Source organism: Leopardus geoffroyi, chromosome B1, assembly GCF_018350155.1.
Source record: "Leopardus geoffroyi isolate Oge1 chromosome B1, O.geoffroyi_Oge1_pat1.0, whole genome shotgun sequence".
Classification (NCBI taxonomy): Eukaryota; Metazoa; Chordata; class Mammalia; order Carnivora; family Felidae; genus Leopardus; species Leopardus geoffroyi.
The window spans coordinates 160,239,898-160,266,255 of NC_059327.1; the positions used below are offsets into that span (position 1 = coordinate 160,239,898).

Below are 26,358 nucleotides of genomic sequence, written 5' to 3' on the forward strand. Positions count from 1 at the left end.
CTTTTAAGTGTCCTGATTCTCTTAATGTGTATGGTTTGGGGCTGGACCTGCTTCTCCAGTGCCATAGTCCTTTGCTTATACCTGCATTTGCTTGGTATGAAGTTGCCCCCGGTGAATTATAGCTCCTCCTGGGAGCCAGGCCCTGTATGCAGTCTCCTCTTGCACCTGGGCTTGGTCCATGATTTGCTTTAACCAACAGAATGCAGTGGAGGTGACACTAATGTCACTTCTGAGCCCAAGATTTAAGAAGGGCTGGGCACTTCTGCTCTCATGGGATCCCAGAGCTGCCACATGAGAAGTCTGGCAGCTAGACGGAGAGGACATGTTGTGAGGGAATGGCCCTGACGTTTACTAAGAAAACCAAGGAAGCCAGAGAACCAAGGACAGGTGAAGCCCCACACATGTGGCCCCCAGCATTCCAGCCAGCCCCCAGCTATTCAGGCCATTCTGGTGCCAGACATTTAATTTCTCACCCATAGAATCCTGAGAAATAATAAAATGGCAGTTGTTTTAAGCCACTAAGTTTTAGGGTAGTATGTTAGAGTAGGGAGTTTTAGGTGGTAGCAGCAGGGATCACTGGAGCAGAAGTTATGTCATCTTCTTTTCCATGTCACTTAAATTACTCAGATAAAAAAATGTCTCAATTTTCCTTGAAATTTCATGATATAATAGCTCAGGTAATAAAGCAGCTTTTTTTTTTTTTTTTTTTTTGCTATGGTACTATGAATTTAGCCACTAGTGGTAGTAATAATAATAACTATTTAGGGCATATTACATCCCAGACACTTGTGCTCAGGCACTTAAAGTAACAAAAATGTATCCTCTTGTTCACCTTCCCTTTTCTACAGTCAACTGTGGTATCATTTAACTGGTCCATTTATTCGTCAGTAAAGTCTCAAATATCAGACATGCCAGAGTCCTTGGCTGCAAGCTATAGAAGTCAACTTAGGCTATTTTAAGCAGAAAAGAATTTTTAAAAAGAATATTGAATAGCTTGGAGAATTGCAACAAGGGCTAGAGCTATACAGCCAGGAATAATGAATGCCTGAAATCAGCATGACTGTGGCCTGGAGAAGACACAGCTGCTGTTCTTGAACCTCTAAATGCTCAGACCACTAATGCTAGATAGACAGTTACCCACCACCGTCAGACTTCCTCATTGATTTCAACTGGGAGACAAATTCAGAGTCTCTTCCAATTTTAAGTGAAACAGGTTCCATGCCCCTGATAGAGTACAGGAAAGCACATATAGGGCATTTCATCTTTGGTGGTGGGAGGTGAGTGCAAGACCCATGAGTTGGGAGATTTCCCCAAACCTAGAGTGGGGATTGAGGTACAGACTGGTCAAAAAGAACAACATCTCTTCTGCCAAGTTTTAGATCAGTGCTTCTTAAATCTTTTTTTTTTTTTTTGAGAGTGAGAGACATAGAGGGAGACAGAATCTCACAAGGGACAGAGAGAGTGCGGAGCCCAAAGTGGGGTTCAAACTCACGAACCATGAGATCATGACCTGAGCCAAAGTCAGATGCTTAACCAACTGTACCACCCAGATGCCCCCAGTGCTTCTTAAATCTTAATGTATTAACCACCTGAAGCTCTTGATAGAGTGAAATGCACGTTAACAGTTGAGAGGGCTGAAAGTGTGTTTTGCTGGGCCATAAGGGAACCTGAGGCAAAAAGAAAAATCAGCAATACTGATCCTGTCTTTATTTAAAATTTTGATAATTGTTCATGTTGGAATTTGTATGAATTTTTATTTTATTAAGTAATCTCTAGGCCCAGTGTAGGGCTTGAGCCTACAACCCTGAGATCAAGAGTCACATGTTCTACCGACTGAGCCAGCCAGGAGCCCCAAGTACTAATATATATTATATATAGTACATATATATATATAATATACATTATATATAGTACCTATATATAATATACATTATATATAACATATAATATATATATATTGTATATATATATAATGCATATATTTGTATATAATTGTATATATATAATGTATATTATATATATATATACATACATACTATATATACTATATATATAATACTGTATGAAAATAGTATTTTTCTTGATTACATAGTTTGTGGCACCCAAGATGAATGCCTCACATCACTCACTTGGCCCTAGTGCAGGCCTGTGAGTCAGTAGGTCTGGCCTGGGACCCTAAGCTGCCTTTCACAAGGTCTCAGCTCTCTCAGCTCCAGCCACTGTTGCTGTTCTGGGGCCCATGTGTTGTGTAAGGAGGCTGTAGGGTTGTTTTGTCTGGGATGCAGATCATTCAAGTCCAATTTAGGACGGAGATAAACATTTTATTTGCCCCTACTCATTACTTATCTCTAAAACACCTAGTAAAAAATATAAGGTAGCACATAAAATGCCTTGAAATTTCTCTTTCTCAACAAAAGCTATATGAGCTTGCTTATAGTCATTGAAAATAGTAAAAACTTCAACTTGAAAAGGAAATTCCATCAGTGGTGAAGATCTTGTATGTATTTTTTATTGAAAGATCTCTTTCCTTCAATAATGGACATTTTACATTAAAACTTTATACAACCAAAAATCTCAAAATAATATTAAAATCACACTAAGATATTTTTCATTGTTGTCTCTACTTAATTTTATTATTGGTTAAAAATATTGCAAGACACTGTAACTAATGTTTCTGCTTTAAAATAAGCAATTAAACTAAATGTCACAAGAAGAGACCATGAATACATACTATAATTTGCTGATAACTGGCTAAAATGATAATAGTAATTAACGTGTAAGAAACAATTGCACTTGAAAAATTAAAAAAGTAAACAAAAACTCTCTATATATGTTTATGAACAGAGTTAATCTGTTAACCTTGCCAAGAGAAGTATGTGTTTCAAGTTTAAAAAAAAATTTAACATAGCAATCATTGATTTAAAAAAAAAAGTGTTTTTGTTTTGAATTTCCCCCATAGTTTGTTAATCAGAAAAGACTGCAGCACAACTAAAGCAAAATAACACTTCATTGGTATTTAGTGCAATTTGGAGTCATTTTACATGAAATATTAAACATGTACCCTTCAGGAAGTGGTTGAAAGTAAGTGCTCTGACTGTCCCTTTCCCCAGTGTACTCTTAACTTCTAAAGACTTTCATAGGAGCTTTGTGACTAAGGCGTTTCTCCTATGTGGTATGTGAGCCAGTAGAGAGTTGACTCTTCTAAGTATTCTTCTTCAGTGATCCGATTTCTTCCCCCTGTTCTCCACCCTTACTGTGGTATTATCCAAAGCTGGCAGGATGAAAGACAAAGTTTGGAAGAATTACTGTAGCACTAGAATACCAGGGCTCTAGGTGGAAAGACTGCCATTCAAAAGGGTGTTATGTTAGTAATGAAATCACTGAAAACTAACAAATGCCTACATGTTTGATTTAGAAATGAACATCAGTGTGGAAAACATGCATTGGAATATTGCTTCCCGCAGGAATAAAAAAAATTCAAGTTACACTGATTCTTAACAGTCTGATCCAGTATATATAATATTAAATCCGACTTGCAAGAGTACAACTATCCGCTTGACCACACTTGCCAGTTGCTACCATGAGGTTGAGCCATCATTTCCAGAAGATGCCTTCTATATGGTAAATGACAGAATAATAACAGCACGTTGCATGTTGAGGGAGCTCAGCATGATGGATACTGATAAAATGTGTTTTTGTAGGAGAGGAAAAAGGAATGTGATTCCCCTTGCACTGAGTGAAGGATGTGTACTTGTATTGTGGAGTCAGAATCTTAAGAAAAGTTGAATATGCCGGCACCATGAAATAGAAAGTGTGGGTTTGCTGGTATGTCTATGCTTCATGCTTGTCATGTCCCTTCTTTGGACCACATGTGTGGAGCAACAAGGCCACTTTAGACTCTGAGATGTTTTTTAAAGGTAGCAAGGTGAATGCTCAAAATTATAAATGCTCTTGAACATTTGACTCTAAATATGAATCATTCAATTACGGTAAAGAAAGAAACTTTCCATAGGAAGTCCTTAGTACAAAGGCTCCAAATCTTGGCTTCCTGTCAATTTTCCCCAAAGACCTAAGGGAATATTCAGAGATATGTAATGTCAGTAGCCTCTCCTATCTTGTAATAAATGGCTGGTTTGGGGGATGGGTTATTTTTCCTCTCTCACTTTTGCTTCTTGGGGTGAAATGAGCCTCCCTTTCAGAGTTTTAAAAGCTAGATTACACTGGAAGCAGTTTATCCCAAGGTTCTCAACCTTTGGGATGTATCAGAATTCGTCTGAAGAGTTTTGCCAGAATAGACAGTCCTGGCCCATCCTCAAAGGATCTAATTTGGTAGGTAGGACTGGGATGGAGCCAGGACATCTTAAGTACCACTGCACTAGATGGGGATTCTCAGAGACGGAAAGAGAATATGTTGCTTCCTTTCTTCATGATGGTAAATAAAAATGTTGCCTAGGAGCCAACTGGGCCAAATGTTTAATATGTTCTTAAGGGAGTCCTGGTGTGGCAGGACCTGTAGAATAGCAGTGTGGTGGACATGTGCATGTTACAGTTTCAGACCAGGGAGAATTCAGAAAAGCAGACACAGAAAGAGGTGGCAGCCAGACTGTTATGATACCTAGTTACTCACTGCATTCAGGAGAATGGGCATTATTGTTTCTATCTATATGATCCTTTCTTTCACCATTACCGTAGAAAAGGAAAGAAACCACCAAACAAATGGTAGGATAAACTGGAGTAGAGAATCACAAACCATTACAAATATTGGCAAAAGGACATGTTGTTCTAAATGGTGTGTGGGTGTGTTATGTGTGGAGCGCTGTAGAATGGGCATGGTAGGCTCTCGTAAGAAGTTCTTAGTTTGGAGATTTTGCTTCGTGTGGTCCCTCGGATGGAATTTTCTCTTGAGAACGAGGAGGAGCTCAAGGCACCAGGACCTAGGATTGTGCAAATAAACTCTTTACAAGGAACGCCACCAGTTCCGTTTCTAAACAATTATTTTAGAGCCTATAAAACATGCTGCTTTTCCCTAGCTTGGTTTCTTTACCTCATATAAAAAATAAATAACAAGGGCAAGAGAAGAGCCAATAACTGGCAACAGGAGTGGGTTAAGAGTCACTCTACTTAATGATCTGTGGACAGTCGCTCCAGGCCTTGGCTTTCCTTTTGGCCAACGCCAGCCAAGCTGGTTCTGTTGACACGGGGGCAGCGTCTGGGGTTGAGAACCTCTTGGTGACTTCTTTGACCAGCGGTGCAGGGGGAGCTGAATCCGAAATCTCCACTGAATCGTGTTTAGAAGGAAAAGAATAAGAATAAAAGTCAGAACCACATTTTGATGTATCAGAAGGGTAAGATTTCAGGGCCGGCCAACATGGCGGAAAAGTAGGGGGATCCATACTTCCCATGTCTCTCAAACAGAGAGTCTAGAAGGAAAAGAGACAGGAGTCTAACAAGGAGACACTGGGACAACTGACGGGCTGTAGGTGGGTGATTGTGAACTGGGGGAGATAAAACGGGCCATGTAGGCATGGAGAGGAAGGATCCTCTTCTGCAGAGAGACAAAGGGAAGAGAAAGAGTGGCTGGGGAAGTGTAGGACTGTATCTAGACAAGAGAAAACCTCCGACCAGGATGGAGAGGGATCCCATCTCTAACTCTGGGGCCTTCGTACTGGGGCCGGCTGCCCTGTTTGTGCACCTGGGGAGGAGGGGAGCCACCACCGGGTTCGGGGGCAGGTCAGGGACGCAGTCCACAGTAGGAGAAAGCAGTCCTCTCCCTGAAGTACTGTGGCACAGGACAAAACCAGCTGGGACAACATAGGCGCTTCCCCAGGGCTGGGGCGCGTGGAGTGGGAGTTTAAATCCCAGCCAAGTACCAGGGCATGGAAGTTGGCAGAGCAAGACAGACCTCCTCATCTGTGCCCACAGCACAGCGAGGACGGCACAGTGATTTGGGACACCAGTCAGTGGAGAAGAGGCTGGGAGGTCACCATTTTTCTCCCCACCACGACCAAGGTGGGGCCTCAGGGATGGATCCCTGGGGCCCACAGTGGAGGTGGGACCCGCCTACACCAAACCACGCCCCTTCATGCCAGGTAACTGCATGTCTACTGGAGTGGGATAGATGCTGAGGAACCAGATGGCCCCCTCCTCCAGACTAGTGCTGCTGCATTGCCTGGATTAATTCTAGGACAATTCTTGTTATTTAGATATATTCTTCCTTCCTTTTCTCCTTATCTCTTCCCTCCTCTAGACTGGGTACTCTGGTTGTTGGTTTGTTTTAGCAGACATATTTAATCCATTCTCTTGATACATGTTCTACACCACCTCCTTTCCTTTCTCTCTCTGGAATAATCAAGCCTATAGTTTCTCTAGATAACTTTATCTTCATTTCTTTTTCTCTGCCTCCTCCTTTATTTTCCTTGCTCTCTCTCTGAATTAAGCTATTTAGTCTCTCTGCCTGGTCAATGTTTATTTTTTCCTTTACCCTGCCCCTGTCATTTCTCTCTTTGTATGTGCTCTTCCATCAGCACCACCTCCACCCTGTTCTTTACTTGTAGCTGGTGTTTCTGGTTTTTTGCTTTTTGATTGTTTTTGTTTGTTTGTTTCATTTGTGTGATTGCGTGTTTTTCTTTCCTGTTTATCTGTTTTCCTTTCCACAGCTACTTCAAGGAACAAATCAAAGCACACCTGGTGGAGGGTCCAAAACATCACTACAAGTAGGGAAATAAAATAACCAAAGTTACAACAACAGAGAGCAAGGAACTCTCCAAAACACACCTCCTGAAGGGCCAGGCCCTGGACAGTGTATGACCTCCTCTTTAATAAAGCAGTGCTCACAGGTGCAGAGCACATAACAAGCTTTTAAAACTCACAAGGGATAGGAAACTAGCCAAAATGATGAAACGGAAGAATTCTCCTCAAATTCCAGGAAGGAGTGGCCACTAAAGAATTGATCAAAACAGATATAAGCAATATAAATGAACAAGAATTTAGAAAAATAGTCATAAGATTAATCACTGGGCTTGAAAAAGGCATAGAAGACAGCAGAGAATCTACTGATGCAGAGATCAAGGAACTAAAAAACAGTCATGATGAATTGAAAAATGCTATAAATGAGGTGCAAAATGGAAGCGGTCACAGCATGGATTGAAGAGGCAGAGGGGAGAAGAGGTGAATTAGAAGATAACATGGAAAAAGAGGAAGCTAAGAGATTAAAAAAAAAAGTCCAGGATCACCAGGGGAGAATTAGAGAACTAAATGATTCAATCAAATGGAACAATATCCATATCATAGGAGTTCCAGAAGAAGAAGAGAAAGAAGGGGGCTGAAGGTGTACTTGAACAAATCAGAGCTGAGAACTTTCCCAATCCAGGGAAGGAAACAGACCTTGAAATCCAAGAGGCACAGAGAACTCCCTTCAGACGTAACTTGAATCAATATACTGCATGACATATCATAATGAAACTGGCAAAATACAAGGATAAAGAGAAAATTCTGAAAGCAGCTAGGGATAAACAGGTCTTAACATACAAAGGTAGACACATAAGGGTAGTAGCAGACCTATCTACTGGAACTTGGCAGACCAGAAAGGAATGGCAGGAGATCTTCAATGTGATGAACAGGAAAAATATGCAACCAGTAATCCTTTATCCAGCAAGCCTGTCATTCAGAATAGAAGGAGAGATAAAGGTCTTCCCAAACAAACAAAAACTGAAGGAATTCATCCATCACAACTAAACCAGCTCTACAAGAGATCCTAAGGGGGATTCTGTGAGTGAAATGTTACAAGGACCACAAAGTACCAGAGACATCACTACAACCATGAAACCTACAGATAACACAGTGACTCTAAACCCCTATCTTTCAATAATAACACTGAATGTAAATGGACTAAATGCTCCAATCAAAAGACAGAGGGTATCAGAATGGATTAAAAAATAAGACCCATCTATTTCCTGTCTACAAGAGATCCATTTTATAAAACTTTTTTTTTTTTTTTTTCAAGGTTTATTTATTTTTGGGACAGAGAGAGACAGAGCATGAACGGGGGAGGGGCAGAGAGAGGGAGACACAGAATCGGAAACAGGCTCCAGGCTCTGAGCCATCAGCCCAGAGCCCGACGCGGGGCTCGAACTCACGGACCGCGAGATCGTGACCTGGCTGAAGTCGGACGCTTAACCGACTGCGCCACCCAGGCGCCCCCAAGAGATCCATTTTAGACCTGAGGACACCTTCAGATTGAAAGTGAGGGGTTGGAGAACTATCCATCATGTACTGGAAGTCAAAAGAAAGCTGGAAAAGCCATACTTATTTCAGAAAAACTAGACTTTAAAGTCCGCAACAAGAGATGAAGAATGGCATTATATAATAATTATGGGGTCTATCCAGCAGGAAGAGCTAACAATTACAAATATCTATGCACTGAATTCGGTAACACCCAAATACATAAAACAATCACAAACATAAGTAATCTTACTGGTAAGAATGTGTTAATTGTAGGGGACTTTAATACTGCACTTATAACAATGGACAGATCATCTAGACAGAAAATCAGTAAAGAAACAATGGCCCTGAATGAAACACTGGACCAGATGGACTTGACAGATATACTCAGAACTCTACATCCTGAAGCAGCAGAATATACTTTCTTCTTGAGTGCACATGGAACATTCTCCAAGCTAGATCACATTCTGGGTTACAAAACAGCCCTCAATAAATATAAAAAAATTGAGATCATACCATTCACACTTCCAGATCACAATGCTATGAAAATTGAAATAAACCACAGGAAAAAGTCTGGAAAATCTCCAAAAGCATGGAGGTTAAATAACATCCTACTAAAGAATGAATGGGTCAACCAGGCAGTTAGAGAAAAAATACATGGAAACAAATGAAAACGAAAGCACAACAATCCAAACCCTTTGGGATGCAGCAAAGGCAGTCCTAAGAGGAAAATGGCCTATCTCAAGAAACAAGAAAAATCCCAAATACAAAATCTAACTGCACACCTAAAGGAACTAGAAGCAGAACAGCAAAGACACCTCAAACCCAGCAGAAGAAGAGAAATAATAAAGATCAGAGCAGAAATAAACAATATAGAATCTAAAAAAACAGAGCAGATCAATGAAACCAAGAGTTGGTTTTTTGAAAAAATAAAATTGATAAACCTTTAGCTAGGCTTCTCAAAAAGAAAAGGGAGATGACCCAAATAGATAAAATCATGAATGAAAATGGATGTATTACAACCAATGCCTCAGAAATACAAGCAATTTATCAAGGAATACTATGAAAAATTGTATGCCAGCAAACTGGACAAACGGGAAGAAATAGAAAATTTGAACAGACCCATAACTAGTGAAGAAACTGAATCAGTTATCAAAAATCTCCCAACAAATAAAGAGTCCTGAACCAGTTGGCTTCCCTGGGGAATTCTACCATACATTCAACACAGAGTTGATACCTATCCTCAAGCTGTTCCAAAAAATAGAAATGGAAGGAAAACTTCGGGACTCAACTCATTCTATGAAGCCAGCATTACTTTGATTCCCAAACCAGACAGAAACCCAGCAAAAAAAGAGAACTATAGGCCAATATCCCTGCTGAATATGGATGCAAAAATTCTCAACAAGATACTAGCAAGTCAAATTCAACAGCATATAAAAAGAATTATTCACTATGATCAAGTGGAATTCATTCCTGGGCTGCAGGGCTGGTTCAATATTCGCAAATCAATCAATGTGATACATCACATTAATAGAAGAAAGGAAAAGAACCATATGATCCTGTCAATAGATGCAGAAAAAGCATTTGGCAAAATACAGCATCCTTTCTTAATAAAAACCGTCAAAGTCAAGATAGAAGGAACATACTTAAACATCATAAAAGCAATTTATGAAAAGCCCACAGCTAATATCATCCTTAATACGGAAAAACTGAGAGCTTTCCCCCTGAGATCAGGAACATGACAGGGATGTCCACTCTCACTGCTGTTGTTTAACATAGTGTTGGAATCAGACAATCAGACAACAAAATCAGCAATCAGACAACAAAAGGAAATAAAAGGCATCAGAATTGGCAAAGAAGAGGGCGCCTGGGTGGCTCAGTCAGTTAAATGTCCAACTTTGGCTCAGGTCATGATCTCACGGTCTGTGAGTTCAAGCCCTGTGTCGGGCTCTGTGCTGACAGCTCAGAGCCTGGAGCCTGCTTCAGATTCTGTGTCTCCTTCTCTCTCTGTCCCTTCCCCACTCACACTCTGTCTCTCTCCCTCTCTCAAAGATAAACATTAAAAAAAAATTAAAAAGAAAAATTGGCAAAGAAGAAGTCAAACTGTCACTTTTCGCAGATGACATGATACTCTACATGGAAAACCCAACAGACTCCACCCAAAAGTCTGCTAGAAGGGATACATGAATTCAGCAAAATTGCAGGGTACAAAATCAATGTATCAAAATTTTGCATTTTTATATACCAATAATGAAGCAACAGAAAGAGAAATAAAGAAACTGATCCCACTTACAATTGCACCAAGAACCATAAAATACCTCGGAATAAACCTAACCAAAGATGTAAAAGAGCTGTATGCTGAAAACTATAGAAGGTTTATGAAGGAAATTGAAGAAGTCACAAAGAATTGGAAAAACATTCCATGCTCATGGATTGGAAGAATAAATATTATTAAAATGTTAATACTACCAAAAGCAATCTACACATTCAATGCAATCCCAATCAAAATTGCACCAGCATTCTTCTCAAAGCTAGAACAAACAATCCTAAAATTTGTATGGAACCACAAAGACCCTGAATAGCCAAAGTAATATTGAAGAAGAAAACCAAAGCGGGAGGCATCACAATCCCAGACTTTAGCCTCTACTACAAAACTGTAATCATCAAGACTGTATGGTCATTGGCACAAAAACAGACAGACCAATGGAATAGAATAGGGAACCCAGAATTGGACCCAAAAATGTATGGCCAACTAATCTTTGACAAAGCAGGAAAGAACATCCAGTGGAAAAAAGAAAGTCTCTTTAACAAATGGTGCTGGGAGATCTGGACAGCAACATGCAGAAGATTGAAACTAGACCACTTTCTTACAGCATACATAAAAATAAACTCCAAATGGATGAAAGACCTGAATGTGAGACAGGAAACCATCAAAACCCTAGAGGAGAAAGCAGGCAACAACCACTTTGACCTCAGCTACAACAATTTCATGCTCGACCTGTCTCCAAAGGCAAGGGAATTAAAACAAAGATGAACTATTGGGACCTCATCAAGATAAAAAGTTTCCAGGGGCGCCTGGGTGGCGCAGTTGGTTAAGCGTCCGACTTCAGCCAGGTCACGATCTCGCGGTCCGTGAGTTCGAGCCCCGCGTCGGGCTCTGGGCTGATGGCTCAGAGCCTGGAGCCTACTTCCCATTCTGTGTCTCCCTCTCTCTCTGCCCCTGCCCCGTTCATGCTCTGTCTCTCTCTGTCCCAAAAATAAATAAAAACGTTGGAAAAAAAAAAATTAAAAAAAAAAAAGAAAAAAAAGATAAAAAGTTTTTGCACTGCAAAGGAAACAAGCAACAAAACTAAAGGCAACCAACGGAATGGGAAAAGATATTTGCAAATGACATATTGGATAAAGGGCTAGTATCTAAAATCTATACAGAACTCACCAAACTCCACACCCGAAAAACAAATGATCCAGTGAAGAAATGAAAGACATGAATAGACAGTTCTCCAAACAAGACATCTAGATGGCCAACAGACACATGAAATGATGCTCAACGTCACTCATCATCAGGGAAGTAAAAATCAAAGCCACGCTGAGATACCACCTCACGCCAGTCAGAGCAGATAAAATTAACAAATCAGGAAAACACAGATGCTGGCGAGGATGTGGAGAAACGGGAACCCTCTTGCACTGCTAATGGATTCATGCAAACTGGTGCAGCCGCTCTGGAAAACAGTGTGGAGGTTCCTCAAAAAATTAAAAATAGAACTACCCTATGACCCAGCAATAGCACTGCTAGGAATTTAACCAAGGGATACAGGAGTGCTGATGTATAGGGGCACTTGTACCCCAATGTTTATAGCAGCACTTTCAACAATAGCCAAATTATGGAAAGAGCCTAAATGTCCATCAGCTGATGAATGGATAAAGAAACTGTGTTTATGTACACAATGGAATACTACGTGGCAATGAGAAAGAATGAAATCTAGCCATCTGAAGCAACATGGATGGAACTGGAGGGTATTATGCTAAGTGAAATAAGTCAGAGAAAGATACCATATGTTTTCACTCATACGTGGATCTTGAGAAACTTAACAGAAGACCATGGGGAGGGGAAGGGGGGAAAAGTTACAGAGGGAGGGAGGCAAACCATAAGAGACTCTTAAAAACTGAGAATAAACTGAGGGTTGGTGGAGGAGAGAGGCAAGTGGGTGATGGGCATTGACAAGGGATGAGCTCGTTGGGATGAGCACTGGGTGTTGTATGGAAACCAATTTGACAATAAATTATATTTTTTTTAAAAAGTAAAAGATTCAGAAAGGAAAACCCAGTGAAACACTGGGCATCTTTAGTGAGAACAATTAGGGGAAGAAAGTGGGTGATCATAACTGTTACATACAGAATTAGAATATGGTTGGTTTTAATTTCACAGTTTTTGTGCACAGCTCTGCCTACATGATAATAAGAAATAAAAGGTAAATGTTGTCATTCTAGCTATACAACCAGTCAATTCCAGGAAGAAAAAGATCAAACCAGCAGTTTGAACTTATCAAACTGGTGAGGTCAGAAGCTCCCCTCTGTACCAAGCTCGTGCTGGGGGCCTCCACTCCCTGCCGGCTCTCTAGACTTTCAGGCTGGCCTCACAATTCCAACACTTGTTTTATCAGATCTTAGAGACCTCCTAAGGTGAGGGATCTTGGCTTCTCTCTGAGTCCTATTTACTGCCCGTGGCGATGGCCTACACAGAATGAGAACTCTACAAATACTGACTGAAAAGACAAATACAAAAATAAAGGTTTGCTTTATTAAGCTGTAGCCACTCTGAACTGCATTAACTCTTTAGAGCGTCCAAGAAGTCTGTCAGAGAAAGGTATGTGATCTCTGACTCTGGAACTTTATTTTGAAAGAATGATCTTGGTGGCACACCCGTTTGTTTAGAACCTTCAATTCTTGGGTGTCAGATCAAATGAAATTATGCCCATGGAGGTTATTGAGAAATTATACGGTGCTCCAAAGTGGTTTTCAAATATAAAGGCTTTTTCTCTCCTCACCAAAATATTAAGTATAGTGTTAGTGGTTGAGACCTCTTTCCATTTCCATACCCAAGCTGGCAGGTAACAAAGGCATTACAAAGCCTAGATCTGGGGGGTGGGTGCCCTCTAGGGAACAGGGTTGCTCAGAAGGGAAAACAGGCCCTGTTAACCTCTGGGAGGAAGCTTGTTCCCATTCATATCCCTCCTTCAAGTGATTTGTAACAAGGTAACAGTTGGAAACATGACCAATCATTTTAATAGAATAAAGAATTTTTTTAAATGTGTGTCTTTTATATGTCATGAATAGGAAACCCTGCTGTTAATTAATGTGGTCAGAAACTTGCTATCTGAATCCCCATCAGTGAGCAGAGACCTTCCCACTTTGCCTGGAGTATCTGAGCCCCGTGGGTCACTGATTCAGAGAAGCAGCTTCCAGTTCCAGCTAGGTGCAGAGCCCCAAGCAGGGGTTTTCAGATTTAGCCTCCACAAATTTAAGTTTATTGTGTCAAAGGAAACTGGACCCTGAGTGCACTTGTCAGCTCAGGTTTGATGTGAACCCCTTTACATACAACCCTGTGCTGCTCTGAGCCCATCAAAACCCCACATCTCTTAAATTTTACCTAAACTTCACCCTTTTCCCCCCAAATCCTCTGATAATCTTGCCTCTTCCTTTCTTTAGGTGGTTCTTCTGGTACATGGTCTCCCTTACAGGAGAGCAAGTTAGCAAACCTCATTTTGTTGGGGCTACAGGCAGCGGGGTGTCGGAGAGGGAGGGCTTGTTTGATGTCCAGGAATTTAGGGAGCCAGGTGACACCACACTGGTAGCCTGGAACTGGCTGCAGTGGGAGGATTTACCCCACGAAAACTCAAATGCTAAAATCAGAGGTCTCCCCAGTCCCTGAAGGGTGACCGTTAACCATTTACCACCATACCACTGGTGGTGGGGAGCTGCTGGTGGTCTTTACCAGAAGTGCTTTCTCAGCGCTGACCTCTGGGGCTGTGAAGAGCCTCGCACGCTGTGCCCGTTCCCAAACTCAAGGATGTAAAGTGGCTGTGAGAAGACAAGCCTGTCACCGCAGTTACACGGAATCCGACCTGCTCTCCCTACCTGTCACAGATGTGGGAAGAGTGTTGGCCTTTTTCAGCTGTTCCCTGCGCTCAAGCCTGGACGCTGCGGTCTCCGGCTTCTTCTCCTCCAGCTGTGGGCTGTGCTTGTGCAAGGAGCCTGCTCTGCTGATACTGCTGCTTCCAGGCTGCAGGATGATACCGACCTGGGTGGGCAGAGAGTCAGGGCAAGTGTGTGTTCAACCTCAGGACACACAAGGCCTTGAGGGGGCTTCTGCCTGCCAGCCCCCAACCTCTGCCTCTGAAGGAGAAACGGGACTGCACTTGGGAGCAATGTGTGGCCAACCATGACGCCAGCCATGGAGCAGCTCAAGACAAAGGTCCCAAAAGAGGGAAAGCCACTTTTGTAGGAGTCCCAGTGAACAGACTATAAAATCAGGGCCACAGAGCAAGACTCCTGATTCTTCTCCCAACTCACTGCTCAAATGCATTCACTTTCCTATTTCTCACATAACTGCAGTGTGTGTGGATCACTGCTAATAATCACGGACTCTACCAAATCAGGTTAACCTAACTGAGAGCACAAGGAAACCAAACAAAATTACTACTTGAAAACACTTCCCTGGTTTAATGGTTGTCAATTTATTTACTGCTCTAACCCTAAGCATTCACCACTCCCAGCTAGCTTTTTTTTTTTTTAAACCCTTGTGACCTACCTAAAAGATAGCCAAACTCGAGAAGGAAAAGTTAAAGCTGAAGACCAGGCTACTCACGTTCTCTCTGGAGAGCTTTTCTGCCTGTTTGGCCTCCCTGGCTTGCTTCCTCTCCTCTCGAGTAGCTTGCTGCTCCCGAAACCCCTTCTGCTTCTGCAGTGCTAACGTTATCCACAGTGGCTGCGCAGTTTCAACCTTCTCCGCAAGTTTGGAGCCATCTAACGAGTGCCTGCTCTGAAGAACAGGCTTTTCTGGGGACAAAAAAAAGACTGCTGTTACGATTTATATGACATATCTGGGGGCGTCTGGCTGGCTCAGTTGGTAGAGCTGTGGCTCATGATCTCGGAGTCATGACTTCGAGTCCCACATTGGGTGTAGAGATTAAACTTTAAAAAAAAATTAAAAAGCAGTATACATTTGGTCTTCATGCCCATTTCTAGAACACAGTAAAACCCTTGGAATTTCCTAAGTGATGAGAGCATAAGGTGTCCCTCATTCCGTTAATGAGATGACTTTGGGACCATCCTTAAGGCTGGGGGCTGGTTGCCAGAGGAGCCAACCATGTGATCAGGTTTGAATCTTTCGTTCCCACCCCCCAACCTCTGGGGAGGGGAGCAGGACTAGAGGCTGATTTCAATTGCCAATGGCTGATGAGTTAATTGGTCATGCATATATAGTGAAACCTCCATAAAAACCCAAAAGGACAGGGTTCAGGGAGTTTCCAGCTGGTGAACACATGGAGATTTGTGGGGAGAGGTGTCCTTTGAGGGCATGCAAGCTCCATGCCCCTTCCCCATACCCTGTCCTTATGGATCATTTCCATCTGGCTGTTCCTGAGTTACATCCTTTTATTATAAACTGGTTATCTAATAAGTAAAATGTTTCCCTGAGTTCTGTGAGGCGCTCTTCCAAATTAACTGAACCCAAGGAGGGGGTCGTGGGAATCTCTGATTTAAGTTGGTCAGAAGCATAGGTGATGACCTGGATGTGGGAATGGCATCTGAAGTGGGGACAGTCTTGTGGGACAGGTAGACAGCATCAGAACTGATATGAATGATATGAAATGTAAGAAAGCCAGCTAGTATCTGAGGACGGGCTGATGGTGTGGAGACCTGCCCCCCCCCCCCCCCCCCCGCCCACCTCACTGGAATAGTGATCAGAACTGGTAAAGGCAAGGGTACCTGGGTGGCTCAGTCGGTTGAGCATCCAACTGCGGCTCAGGTCATGATCTCGTGGTTCATGAGTTCAAGCCCCACATTGGGCTCACTGCTGTCAGTCTGTCAGCACACAGCCCGCTTCAGATCCTCTGTCCCCCTCTCCCTACCCCTACCCTGCTTGCGGTCTCCCAAAAAATAAATATTAAAAAAAAAAACTGGTAAAGGCAAAGGGAGGTTTACAGTGAAACTGCTCACTTACCTTGATCCTTCACCCCTTAGAACTAGTGACATGAAATATTCAACTGTCCTTTCCTAACACAAACTCTGTACTGATGCCCGAGGGACTTCTCTGGGTGGAGAGGTCATATTTCTTATCAACAGAAAAATAGAAGTCTTTTCCTTCCCTCAAAATGGGACTAGAAATACAATCTCCAGTGTCAGAAAATCTCAAGCCTACAGGGGACCCAGGCTGCTATTTGATTTATTATTCTTATTTACTGCTTTATTTAACCCCTTCCCAAACATCCTACCCAGTGTATGAAAGAGGTAAAAAGGGTGCTGCTCGATCTATCCCATGAGACTGCTGAGGGCAGTGGGGCTCTGAGGAATGCAGTAGGAAACTGTGATTTTGGCCCAATGCTCTCTTTTGACAGAGTGAGTATGAGGGGCCACAGCAATCCAGTGCGGTGCCCCAGGTCACCCAGCGGTTAGTGCACAGGCTGAAGTTTGAGCCTAGGACTCCTGACTTCCAGTCTGAGCTTTTCCTGTGGTTGACTGTCTTGCCTATGCAATGGGGTAAACACACTTCACAGGCGGCTGGAATCAGAGGTTGAGCAACTGGACTCTTAAATTGAGCAGCCCTGGGCTTCACCTTGTGTGACCTTACAAAAGCCACTTAACTTCTCTAAGGTCTTCTAATCCATAAAGTGGAGATGACAATGGCACATGCCTCATCAGACTGCCGTGAAGATTAAGAGATCCTGGGTATCATACTAACCAGACAGTTGGCAGATAGAAACCACTCTACAAAAGTGACCTGTACTTACTATTTATGTCTATGAGAATCATCCCCTTCTTTTCCTCACGTAAAAATTAAGCCCTTTTATAGATAACCATTCCAGCAATGAGTCCTTTACTACCTCAAATGAAAAGGGCTCACTATAGACCTGTTCTTTGGAAATTCACTACAAGTTTACACATTGATGATCCAGAACCTTACCAACCAGGGCTCTCATTGATTTGACTTTTTATTGAGGAGAAAGAACCAAAGTAAAATCAAATTAAGAATTCAAGCACAAAAAGGAGGCAGATTCTGCTTTTCTATACGTTTAGACCTATAATACTCTACAAAGAGAATTCCTATTTACAATGAGTCTTGGTCATTATGCTCTCCCTAGTCATCAAATAAAGTTTTAGCTATGATCTAACACAGTAAAGAAAAGTGACACATTTCAGAAGTATTTAAAAAAACCCTGAAAGGTATTTTTAGTTAATTGTTAGTTAACAAAACAAAAACAAAAACAAAAAATACAAATACACTAGACCCTTGAACAACAAGGGTTTGAACTGGCCAAGTCTACTTACACATGGTTTTTTTTTTGTTGTTGTTTGTTTGTTTTTGAGAGAGAGAGCGCGCATGCGAGTGGGTGAGACGGGCAGAGGGAGAAAGAGAAACTTAAGCATGCTCCATGTCCAACGAGGAGCCCAACGTGGGACTCAATCCCATGTGATCCCAGAATTACGACTTGAGCTGAAATCAAGAATTGGTCACTCAACCCACTGAGCCACCCAGGCTCCCCTACGTGGTTTTTGTTTTGTTTTGTTTTTACAAATACAGTACAGTACTATAAATGTATTTTCTCTTCCTTATGGTCTTCTTAATAAGATTTTCCTTTCTCTAGCTTACTTTATTGTAAGAATACAGTATTTAGCATATATAACATACAAAATATGAGTTACTCGACTATATTATCAGGAAGGCTTCCACTAGGCTATTACTAGTTAAGTTCTGGGGGGGGGTCAAAAGGGATTTTGACTACACAGGAAGGTAGCACCCCTGACCCCCATGATGTTCAAGGGTTGACTCTATTCACCACTTCAAGCATTCTGCTTAACTGAGAGGCTTTACACACAGGAAATAATTTAAGTTTTGTTCTACTCCAGGGCAGTATAACACCTGTTTGGAAAATGTCTGATACCAAACTGCCAAGATCCAAATGATTTCCATTTAAAGTTATTATGTAGGGGCTATTATGTATCAGTTGGTTAAGCATATACCTTTGACTCAGGTCATGATCTCACAGTTCGTGAGTTCAAGCCCCATGTCAGGCTCTGTGCTGACAGCTCAGAGCCTGGAGCCTGCTTCAGATTCTGTGTCTCCCTCTCTCTCTGCCACTCCCCTGCTTGCTCGTGCTCTCTCTTCTCAAAAATAAATAAACATTAAAAAAAATTTAAAGCTATTATGTAAAAGGGAATCCTACACTAAACATTCCACCTGAACTTGCCTGGAAAGGTTATTAAAACAACTGGCCAGTTTCCTGCCAACAATTCTGACCAGCGTTTTATCACAAGGGTCAAAATACCTTTAAAGTAGAATTGCCTACTTTTTTTTTTTATTTGAAAAGATAAATCGTTAGCCAGATTTTTATTTCCTTAGAACTGTGGTTTGAATAGCACATCCTGGAGTTATGACCAGACTTTAGAAAGGCTGTAACACAATATATGTAAAGGGCCTAACAGGTCTGGACTGTAGCTGGGGATCAATAAACAGAAAATGTTTTAGGATGTTAAAATGTGGCTCCTGTCTGAATTTCAGCCCAGGATGCCCAAAGGTCTTCAACAAATAATGGCACCGATTCCCACATCCTGAAGTAAAAGTTCTAGATCACTTACTTGGGGCAGGCCCACGAAGTGGCCAAACAGCTACCACAGGGTCATAGAAAAATCAGAGTTGAGGTGGAAGAAGCCAAGGTAAAATATCTGTTTAAACCTATTCTCTCACATTCTAAACCCAGCGGACAAGGGGAACCACAGCCCACTCCAATTCCCTCCTTCAGGTTCTGGGGACATGAACCAGTGCATCCTGCCCTTACAGGGTTTTAACCACTGCTCCCAAAGGTCAGTTCTGGGAGAAAGGGCCACTTAATATCTGTTCCACCCGCCACAAGGAGGTGGGAATTTTGGAATGAGATGACATCTGCAATAGAAGTGCTAGAGGGCAAACACAGGAGGACACAGGAGGATTATCACAGCGGAGTTATGTCCACTGTTGTTTCAGTGACCTTTACCTTAAATGTATATGATGCTCCAGGTGTTTTAGCTAATAACAGCACTACAGGGTCACAATTAACAAATAAAGTTGGAGATCCAGGCTTAATATTTTTATTCTGATGGGGTGTTCAGTCAAACATGTTTGGCCAGCGTGGCCTAGAGTGAGCAGGAAGACCCCAGTGGTCTTTAGACAGCACCCATGGGCATGTGGTCTTTGCTTTCATGCTGCTTTTCTACCAAGTAAAGAAAAATTCAATTAGCAGAGCCTGACAGCCCAGAATCTGGATACCGGGGAAGAAAACAGGGGCACTGCCAGTTTTGGGTAGAAAATTATAATGATCAAAAGGGCTTCCCTAAGAGAAAGAAGCACAGCAGAGAGCTATTTCTTCCGGGAGAAGATAAGGAGAGTGAGAGAGTCCTCCAGACAGGGAGAGGGACTTGGATGATCATAAAAGCTGCTGACACAAAGGCTAATGTCAAAACTAAAAATGGGGGTTCCAATTCAGGATGGTGACATAGGAGGGTCCTGCACCCCTCCCCTCCCATGGACACAATATGCAGCTATATATGGAACAATTCCCTTTTAAAAAAAAATCCAAAAACCAGCTGAACAACTATGCAATGGGTGAATGAGAAAAACTCCACACAGAAGGAGGTTGGAGAGGGTGAGACACAATTTCACCATAAACCCACCCCCTGTACAGCAATCCATAACTCCGAGGGAACTCACAATTGTCAGCTTCTCCTTGAGGAACAAAAGGTTTGGATTCCACACCTGGGGCCCCAACTTTTAAGACTTTCGCTAGAGGGACGGGCCCCCAGACACCTAGCTCTGAAAGTCAATGGGGATTGCAAACATGAGTCCCACAAGGCTTTAGGGAACTAAGGGTCAGCTTAAATTAATTATTTTTCTGAGAGAGATAGCAAGCGGGGAAGGGGGGGAGAGAGAGAGAGAGAGAAAGGGAGACAGAGAATCCCAAGCAGGTTCCATGCTGTCAGTGCAGAGCCCGATGCAATTGCACGTTTTCCAAGTTGCTGCATAGTTATTCCTAAACCAACTTATTTGAAAGATGACAATTTATTATACCGAACTATCCATTTTCATTCACTGCACTAAATTGCAATTAAAAAAATTTTTTTAAATTTATTTTGAGAGAGAGAAAGAGAGGGAGAGAGAGAAAATCCCAAGCAGGCTCTGTGCTGTCAGTGCAGAGCCCGACGAGGGGCTTGAACTCACAAACCGTGAGATCACAACCTGAACCGTAAAAAAGAGCCAGATCTTAACCAACTGAGCCACCCAGGGGTCCCAGCACAGTTGTTGTTTGTTCTGTTTTTTTTTTTTAATGTTTATTTATTTTGAGAGAGACAGCGAGCACACAAGTGGGAGAGGGGCAGAGAGAGGGAGAGAATGAATCCCAAGTGGGCTCCATGCCATCAGTGCAGAGCAAGATGCCGGGATCCATCTCATAGAGATCGTGACCTGAGCCAAAATCAAGATTTGGACACACTGAATGGACTGAGCCCTCCCAGGACAGTTATACACAGGCTTGCAGGGTGCACAATGGCTTTCCCCCACAGCCCAGCACAGAGGTTAAAGCAAAACAAAACAAAAACACAAAGAATGATGAAAATGGGCTCCTCAGCAGGACAAACAGAAATCACTAGGGAGAAATGGTCCGGAAGCGTGATCTACATGCTGGTCTAAGGCGTGGTTAAAAAGGACAATAAGGTCTTCCATAAGGCAAGTAACCAAACCACTATTGCTCAGGAAACAGCTCTTTTCTCCGCAAAAATCACCCTAAATCTAAACAATTAAACACAAGAGAAGGCTTGCAGCATTTCCTAATAAACCTCAGGGGAGAGTTTCTCTCATACATGCAAGTAACTTCCTGGAATATGACCCAAACTTTACTTCAACAAAACAGAAAAGAAAAAGAATTAGATGAAGGTTCTCAGGGACCCCAAAGCCAATCCAAGTGATCACTGAACTGTCCCAAACCGATAGTCTGAAGAAACACGAGGGGCAGCCTTGAGTGAGGGCAGCTCTAAGATTTCTTTTTAAAAGGCTTCACAGTGGTAAGCTGGTGGGGGCAGGGACGCATTTGCACAGCATTTTGCATAAAACTGAGCCAAAGTCAATCATTCACACAGAAGCTCCCAAGGCCGATGCTGCTGCTGAAAGTCCCCTAACCTCCCACCTTAGTGCCTTTACTGCCCAGAGCTAGAACACAGACTAGTCTAGAAAACCCCAGTCTTATCATCACTGTGAGGCTCCTTCATAAGGATTAAGGGCTTCTTTGTTAATTAGGACTGTATTTCAATGTCCGTTGTCAACTGAAAGTGTGTTAGTCTAAGTGTCAGCACCTGGAACTTATTACTTCTGTAAGTATCATTAACAGTATGAGCTGCAGGCAGGTAGCACAGTCAGCATTTCCAAAATTCTAAAAGAGCAGAAAAAGAAAAGGGCCTCAATACGACTTACGACAGCGAAGGGACATGCTCCCACACTAGCCCTGCTTCCAGCTCCGGGCAGTTGTGGCTTCTGCCAGGACACAGACAAGCTGGACAGAGGCAGGGGGCACCTACCCATACCTACCTTTCCTCCCGGCCTCAGGGGTTTGGGAAGGCTTTTCTGGCCGAGCAGCAGACAGGGCCGAGGAACCAAGTTTCCTCTCTGTCTCTACAACTTCCTCCTCATCCCTCTTGTGTGCCTTCCTTTTCTCTGGGGGTGGTGGTGACCGCGGCCAGAGGTCCCTGCTCTCCTGACCCTCCTTGCATGGCTCGCCAGGCTCCGGGTCTGGCTTCCCTGCCCGGCGGGCCAGCAGCTCTACCAGGTAGGGCCTGCTCAGTTTGGAGAGTGGGGAGGAGGGGGGAGTCTGACCGGCAGGCTTGGGAGCCAGGGCTGGCTTCTGCACCAATGGCATTTTGTTTGCCACCTTGTCATGCTCTGCAACTGGCTGAGGCCCCAGCTGGGCTGCAGGAGAAGAGTGTACTCTTTCAGCAGAGTCCTTCCAGGTGGACAGGGCTTGCTTCCTCTCAGGGGTTAGGGACAGGCCATGCTTGAGGGCCACACCCTCTGTCTCTTTCTCTCCTTTTGTACTTCCTGGTACAGGTGGCCCACCATCAGCACTGTCCCCGGTGCTGCTGTGCCTTTTCTTCTTCTTTTGTTCTGTCTGTTGGTCACAGTGGAAGCGCAAGGAGTAATTGGTCCTTCTCAATTTTATCCCAAACGGTGAGGCTTTTTCCTCTTGACCAGGCGTTGCGGGGTCTGCCTTTCCTATACCACCGATGGTCTCACTGTCCAAAATGATCATGGGCTCTGCATGGGCCACTGCTTTCTGTAGAGGGTAAGGAGGGCTTGGAACAAGGAAAGATGGGAGGTCTTTGGCAAATTTGCATCCCTCTGTGCTGTCTGCTGGCTCCAGTTTCTCTGTACCCTTTGGGTGCTCATAAGTAGCCAGGGGCTGGGGAGCTGACCCATCATTGGGTCCCAGCACAGGTCTTTTTCTAATGCTCTCTGCTTCTGTGTTAGGTTTGGAGGTCTCGGTGCCACCATCTGAGAATTTCTGCCAAGCAGGCATAATAGAGAATTTTGCATTTACTGGGGGGATCCTCCGGAGGTTCCCGCGGGAATCACATCGGCCCCTGGGAGTGTGCTCATCACCTGGCCGAGACTGGTCTCTATCAACGCGCTGCTCACTCTCTGTGTTCTTCAGAATTCTGGACCGAATGGAAGCCCATTCGGCTAGTGCAGCCACACTGCTCGGAGACTCCTGGGGGGGCCTGGCCTTCCCGCTCCCTGACCGGGGGTCGACAGATGCTCGGGGTGGGTTCTCCAGGGCAGGGACATCCACGTGCTTCTTTTCTTCTGACAAGCCCAGGAGAGACTTGCATGCTGTGTCCTTTATCTGGCTCAGGTTGACGGCCGGGCCGCAGAGCTGTGCTCCCGTGACCAGAATGGCTGTGTGGGGGACACTCAGGGAGGAGGGCAAGGCATGGGAGGCTGGGCTGGCTCTGGGGGTCTTCGGCTCCTGGGGGGCAGAGGCAAGTCCCGCATCCTTCAGGGGCGTCACTGGGCTCAGATTGACTTTGGGGAAGAGAATCTGCTTCCCTCCGGATGACACCTGGAAAGTATAGGGCCTGGGCGTGGTCTGCCTCTCATCCACTTCCTGCCACCGAAGTTCCTCCACCTTCCTGTCTTTTTCTGGAGCGGCAGCTTCCTTCTTTTCCCCGGCAGCCAGCATCTCTTCTACCTTCGCCTCTTGTTTCCGGGGAGGCTGCATGTTAGCTTCTTGTCTCTTTTCCTGACGTGCACGACGACCATGCCCGGGAAAATCCCCACCTTGTGCCTGCTGCTCTCCGCATGGCTCAGCCTCCTGGCTCTGCTTCTCGCAAATCCTTGACTCCTCAGAGTGTTCTCTTTGCTTCTCGGGTTGCAGGTGCTCTCGTTTGCCTGATTTCTCTGCAAAGTCCACCTGAACTGGGCTCCTTGAGCTCCTTTCCACGTCCAGTGGCTGCCACCTCTCCTCTTGCACACTCGCTGCTTCTCCACCTTCCACTTCCTGCTGCCTCTGCGCCTCCACTTCCTCCCGCTTTCCCTGTTCTGCCCTTCTCTCTGCTGCTGCCTCTTCCTCCCATCGCTGCTCCTCCTGCAGGCGAAGCTTCTCCTCTCGTTGCCGCTGCTCCTCCTCCTGCTGCCTCTTCTCCTCTCGTTCTCGGTGCTCCTCCTCTTCCCGCCTCCGCTGCTGCTGCTCCTCCAGCTGCCTCTGCTCCTCCTCCAGACTCTGCTGTTCCTCCTGCAGCCGCAGCTCCTCCTCCCTTTGCCGCTGCTGCTCCTCCTCCTCCCTTTGTTGCTGCTCTTCGGCCTCCAACTGCTTCTGTTCCTCCAGCTCCTTCAACTCTCTTTCCTCTTGTTCTTCCTGCTGCTTCTTGGCCTCCTGCCCGCTCCACACCGCCTGCTCTTCCTGCTGTGTGCGTGGTGGCTGCTCTTGGGCCTCCAGGTGCCTTCCTTCCTCTTGTTCTCTCCGCTCTTGGCCTTGGACACCTTGCCCTTCCAGTCTCTGCCTCTCCTCTTGGTGCTGCCTCTTTTCTGCCTCCAGCTGTAGTTCTGCCTCGTCTCCCTCCTCGTCCTCGCCTACCTCCTCCAAGAGCTCTTGCCTTCTGTTCTCTTCCCAAAGCCTCCTCTCCAGGGCCTGGAGTCTCTGCTCTTCCAGACGTCTCCTCTCGGCTGCTTCAGCCTTTTGCCGTTTGCACTTGGCCTCAAGCTCTAGCCAGTATTCTTCTTGGCATCTCTTCTCTTCTTCAGAGTCCAGCAGCTCTGGCTCCTCCTCATGCCAAATTGGTTTGCCTTCTCCAGGGTGTCCGTTCTGGTCCAGGGACAGCTGACCCAGAAGGCTACCTTGTTCATGCAGTCGATCCTAACATTGGTAAGGACAAAATAATTAGCCTTTTCCTTTGCACAGGCAACCATTACCCACCCTATTCACAATGTCGGTGACCCTCTTAATCTCAAGAGAAAGTGCAGTTGTTCCTAAGTATAGAGATAGGTACACCCAGGCCAGCACAGCAAGAGTAAATTGTGAGAGTGGAGGGAAACATATCACCTTCATGTTTACTCCACGGCCCTTTTATTGGTCATTCTCAAATGCCTTTTGCTTAATACAAATGAATAAAAAGAGAAAAACCAATAGCCCAGCATTAGAAAGATGAGAAAAAATGAGAGCTGCACTTCATCGATGTCCCCTGAAATTTGTGACTTCAAAGTCCACACCAGTCAAACTGAAGAACCTTTGGCAGAGCCACAGTAGGAGAGCTGGCAAAGCAAATGCAAGGTGTCTAGAGCCCCTCAAAAGGCAGCCCCTCAACTGAGGCTCACCTGCCCCAGGCAGGCAACAAGTTAGAAAGGGCCAGTAGATGGGCCTGCTTCCCCCTGTTCATTGCAACACACCAGGTCCCTGATGGGAGACACTTAGTTGCTTCTACGGGCCCCTCACACCACCACCAACCCCCGCCCCCTCCCCCCCCCCCCCCCCCAGGTAGATTCAGTGCCCGCAAGCAAGGGCATCTGCCTGGTCAGCTGGGATGGGCGCTACATACCCTGGCAAGTCGCCTGTGTTTCTTTGACACCCTCTGGTTTTTTGGCTTAACGGACAGTTTGTGCTTGGCAGCACTGTTGTCCAGACGCGCGATGGCCAGGGGGATGGCATCTAGGTTGACACTTTCGATGGTTCCAGCAGAAGAGAAGTGCCTTTTTGGCCGCGATGGTTTAACTGGAGCCACCTGTAGAGGAGATTAAACTACAGAGTCAGTCCAGATCAGAACACCGTCGGGGGGGTCCTGGAATGGCAGCACTTCCTGGGGCCTGCACCTTGCCAGGCCTGGACTGGCCCAGGGGCTGCTGTGAACAGAGGCACTGGGACAGAGAGATGAGCACTGCTTTTGTCATCAAAAAACAGGACGTTGACTATTTGTTCTGCCAATGATTTTTGCATTAACTCAAAACAGTCATTTAACCTTTCAGGGACTGATTTTCCTACTCTGAATAATATGGGGGGGGGGGAGTCAGATTAGATGAGGGGGGTGGACAAAACATAGCCAGGAGGCCCAATCCTGCCCACAGCCTGTTTTGGTAAATAAAGTTTTGTCAGCACACAGCCACACCCCTTGTCCATGGTCTTTAGCGCTTCTGTGCTACAAAGGAAGAGCAGAACAAAGGAGGGTATCCAGGTTGGACCTTATGGCCACAAAGCCTAAAATAAAGCATGGTTTGCTGAGCCCCGGACTAGCTCATCTCTATACTAAGGACTCTATAAGACACTTGCAAACGTCCCTCAGCCTCTACCTGAGACCCTCTGAAGTAGGGAAAGTGTCTTTTTCATCTTTTCAGTTCCCTTTCTGCCCAAGCAG

General features: G+C 44.5%; 1 protein-coding gene across 9 annotated transcripts in view; it reads right to left on the minus strand.

Moving 5' to 3' along the window:
- Nucleotides 1-2,989: 2,989 nt before the first annotated feature.
- Nucleotides 2,990-26,358, minus strand: part of CRACD (capping protein inhibiting regulator of actin dynamics) — a 290,463-nt gene continuing 267,094 nt past the window's right edge. For all 9 annotated transcript variants that reach the window (XM_045473978.1, XM_045473982.1, XM_045473974.1 and 6 more), the window contains 5 exons: nt 25,549-25,731; nt 22,049-24,869; nt 15,086-15,276; nt 14,356-14,518; nt 2,990-5,278 (listed from right to left, as the gene is read on the minus strand). In XM_045473978.1, coding sequence (XP_045329934.1) covers nt 5,118-5,278; nt 14,356-14,518; nt 15,086-15,276; nt 22,049-24,869; nt 25,549-25,731 — 3,519 coding nt within the window. In that variant the 3' untranslated portion in view covers nt 2,990-5,117. The remainder of the gene's footprint in view (nt 5,279-14,355; nt 14,519-15,085; nt 15,277-22,048; nt 24,870-25,548; nt 25,732-26,358) is intronic.